This window comes from Notolepis coatsorum (genome assembly GCF_963971535.1).
Source record: "Notolepis coatsorum genome assembly, chromosome: 11".
Lineage (NCBI taxonomy): Eukaryota > Metazoa > Chordata > Actinopteri > Aulopiformes > Paralepididae > Notolepis > Notolepis coatsorum.
This window is the reverse complement of record NC_140175.1, coordinates 90,152,326-90,155,713: the sequence shown is the minus strand read 5'-3', so window position 1 is coordinate 90,155,713 and position 3,388 is coordinate 90,152,326. Positions and strand designations below refer to the sequence as shown.

At 46.8% G+C, this 3,388-nt stretch overlaps 1 protein-coding gene across 1 annotated transcript; it reads right to left on the bottom strand.

Moving 5' to 3' along the window:
* Positions 1-342: 342 nt before the first annotated feature.
* Positions 343-2,224, bottom strand: LOC311237342 (tripartite motif-containing protein 16-like; the record flags this gene model as incomplete). The annotated part of the gene is made up of 1 exon (XM_084325164.1): positions 343-2,224. One exon carries the CDS (start codon positions 2,222-2,224, stop codon positions 551-553), a length of 1,674 nt encoding a protein of 557 aa, XP_084181290.1. The 3' UTR covers positions 343-550.
* Between the last annotated feature and the right edge of the window lie 1,164 nt (positions 2,225-3,388).

Here is a 3,388-nt window from a genome sequence, read left to right as displayed (position 1 = left end):
TGACATGTGCACCAATCGCGTGACGCCCGTTTCTGCGCCTATTTCCGCCTCTAACAGCCTGCAAACTACCTAACGCCTAGTTCTGTGACATCTGCGCCAATCGTGTGACGCCTGTTTCTATCACTGGTTAAGCTTAGGCGACTCTTTCGAAGTTGGTTAAGATTAGAGTTTGGAATCAGGGCTGGTGTTCCATCACCCTGCTCTGAGACAAACTCTAACCTTAACCAACTTCGAAAGAGTGCCTAAGCTTAACCAGTGATAGAAACAGGCGTCACACCATTGGCGCAGATGTCACAGAAACGTCAGTGGCCAATCAGATCGCGGAAAAATGCAAGTTAGTTGGTCAAAGTATAGACACCGGTAGGCTAGAAACTATAAACAAAGCAAAACATAGTGTGCGTGTGTGTGTCCCTCAGAAAAACGATAGAGTGGCTGAGTGAATGAATGTAACTCCTAATTACCTCATCTTTCACAACTCGGCATATTCAAGATCAATTTAAATCCCAAACCCTGGTTAGAGGAGCTGTGAATCATTGAATGTCACTGATCTCTACTTCAGCTCACAGAACTCGACCTCCCCAGAGCGATATTGAAGCCAAAGTCCAGGATAGAGAGGCTGAGTGAATGTGGTGTTGACTCTGTGCAGGAGGGTCATGGTGTCAGAGACGCTGTAGAAGGACAGAGTACCTGCCCTGTGATCCAGGTACACTCCTATTCTGGAGGACCAGGGGCCCGGTACTGTTATGCTCTTGTCATTGTGTCTGAAGCTGTAATTACCTGGACTGTACTCTAAAGCCCAAGATTTGGAATTGCATCCAAAGCCACATTTCTTCCTTGTGCCTGTTCTACTAATGTCTTTGTAGGAGGCTGCTACAGAAACCCCTATACCACTCCACTCCACCTCCCAGTAACAGCGTCCAGTCAGACCTTCTCTACCCAGAATCTGACGCCATTCAATAAATCTTTCTGGGTGATCAGGATATGACTGCTTTTGATACACATATGTTGCTTTTCTGTTCCCCTCAGACAAAGAGAGTTCTCCGTGTGTTGTGTTTGGGTCCAGTGTGATCCGAGAGGAATATTGTAAGAAGTCAGCTCTGGTCTTGGGCTCTGGTGGCAGTAAAACATTAACAGCATTCACTGTTGTTGAGATTCTGGGCCACTGCTCTTTTAGAACGTCCTCTAGTTTGTCTCTCAGCTTAGACATGAACTCAGTCACATCTGCAAAGTACAGGAGAGGAAGGACACTGATGCTGGGTGAGTCTGTAGACTCACTGGGACTGGAGAGGGGGGGGTAACCCTGTAGAAAGTGGATGTGGTCCTCTGTGTGTGAGAGCTGCTCCAGCTCAGTGTCTCTCCTCCTCAGGTCCGCTATCTCCTGCTCCAGTCTCTTCTGCAGTTCTTCAGCCTGAGTCACTGTGGTCCTCTGTTGGGCTCTGATGACCTTCTTCAGCTCAGAGCGCCTCGTCTCCAAGGAGCGTATCAGCTCAGTAAACATTCTCCCACCGTCCCCCACTGCTTTATCAGCAGAGCGATTGAGAGAAGCAACATCCTGTTGGGCCTCTTTGAGTGGCTTCTCTCTCTCCTGGACTCTCTGGTGGATTTTCTGCTGAGTCATGCCAAGCTCTTTCTGTCTCTCCGTCCTTTCTGCTGCAGCTGAGACTGTATCATGGCCTTTATGTTCATCCATGGAACACAAATAACAGATGCACTGCTGATCAGTACGACAGAAAACATCCAGAATCCTGTCATGACGAGAGCAGGTGTTCTCCTGAAGCCGTGTGGAGGCTTTGACCAGCTTGTGTTTCTTAAAGGTATCAGATTGATAGTGAGGCTGGAGGTGAGTTTCACAGTAAGAAGCCAGACATACCAGGCAGGACTTGAGGGCTTTCTGCTTTCTCCCAATGCAGAAATCACAGGCCACGTCTCCAGGTCCAGCATAACAGTGATCAGGAGGAGCAGAAGACAACAGTCCTGTCTTCATTAGTTGTTCTATCACTTCAGCCAGCATGTTGTTTTTCTTCATAAGTGGCCTCGGAGTAAAAGTCTCCCTGCACTGGGGACATTTGTAGATCCCCGTCTGAGCGTCGTGATCCCAGCAGTCTTTAATACAGCCCATACAGTAGCTGTGTCCACAGGGAATAGTTACCGGATACTTCAGTGGATCCAGACAGATAGAACAGCAGAACTGGTCCTGGTACATATCAACTCCTTGCTGCGCCATTTTATTCTACAAACAAAGAGACAACGACACTCTAAGTTTTGTTTTCTCAGGAAGAGTAAACTCGTGTGGGTGGGAGGTGCTTCCTGGTTTCCTGGTTGCCTGTTCCTTAATGATAAGCAAGCAGTGCAAGAATGCGGAAGCATTCTACCGTAGTGGCGTGCGGTAATGCGCCTTTCATTTTCCGCCGCCCAGCGCCCAGGTGCGTGCACCGGCGGCGGCGTGCTCGCTCAGGTGCGTGCGTGCGCCGGCGTGCTCGCGCGAGGTGCCCGCGCATGCGCATGAGATCCCGCCTTGGTTCGACACGAGCGGAGCTCAATATATATAAGTCACCGCCCCTTATTCAGTATCGAGAAATAGCTCAATTGGCAACACTGCATGGCTGTGGATCCTACAGCTCGTTTTCTGGCGAGTTCGAATCCCATAAAATATATTTTTTTTAACGTGATTTTTTTTTAACGTGTATTCTTTCGCCGGTTAAGGTTAGGCATGGTTAAGGTTAAGGTTAAGGTTAGGCATTGTTTCGGAGTTGGTTAAGGTTAGAACGGTTAAGTTTAGGCGCTGTTAAGGAGCTGGTTAAGGTTAGAGTTTGTCAAAGAGAATGGCAATATTCTTTCTATGGTTAAGGTTAGGCATGGTTAAGGTTAAGGTTAGGCATTGTTTCGGAGTTGGTTAAGGTTAGAACGGTTAAGTTTAGGCGCTGTTAAGGAGCTGGTTAAGGTTAGAGTTTGTCAAAGAGAATGGCAATAGACAGCCTATTTCCGCGCGACAGCTCCCAAAGCGGGCCTGAAAAGAAAGGCGCTTTACCGTAGTGGCGTGCGGTGACGAATGCTTCCGCATTTTTGCACTGCTTGCTTATCATTAAGGTAGACGCTTCCTGGTTGTAGAGTAAACTCTGAACGCGTCACGGGGTGGGAGGTGCTTCCTGGTTCTAGCTGTCCAGGGGAGGAGTCGCTTTAAAGAGACAGTGTCTATTTTACTGTGATTCATAGATAGAAGATGTTTTTTTTTACTTATACATTATTATACATGACTATTCTATGCAAGTAGGCTATGTCTAAGCTATTTTACAATAGTATACATGAACTGCTTGTTTGTTTTTTTATCTGTTTATTACTTGTTTTTTATTATTATTTATTTTCAATTTATGTTCGAAATAAATAAACT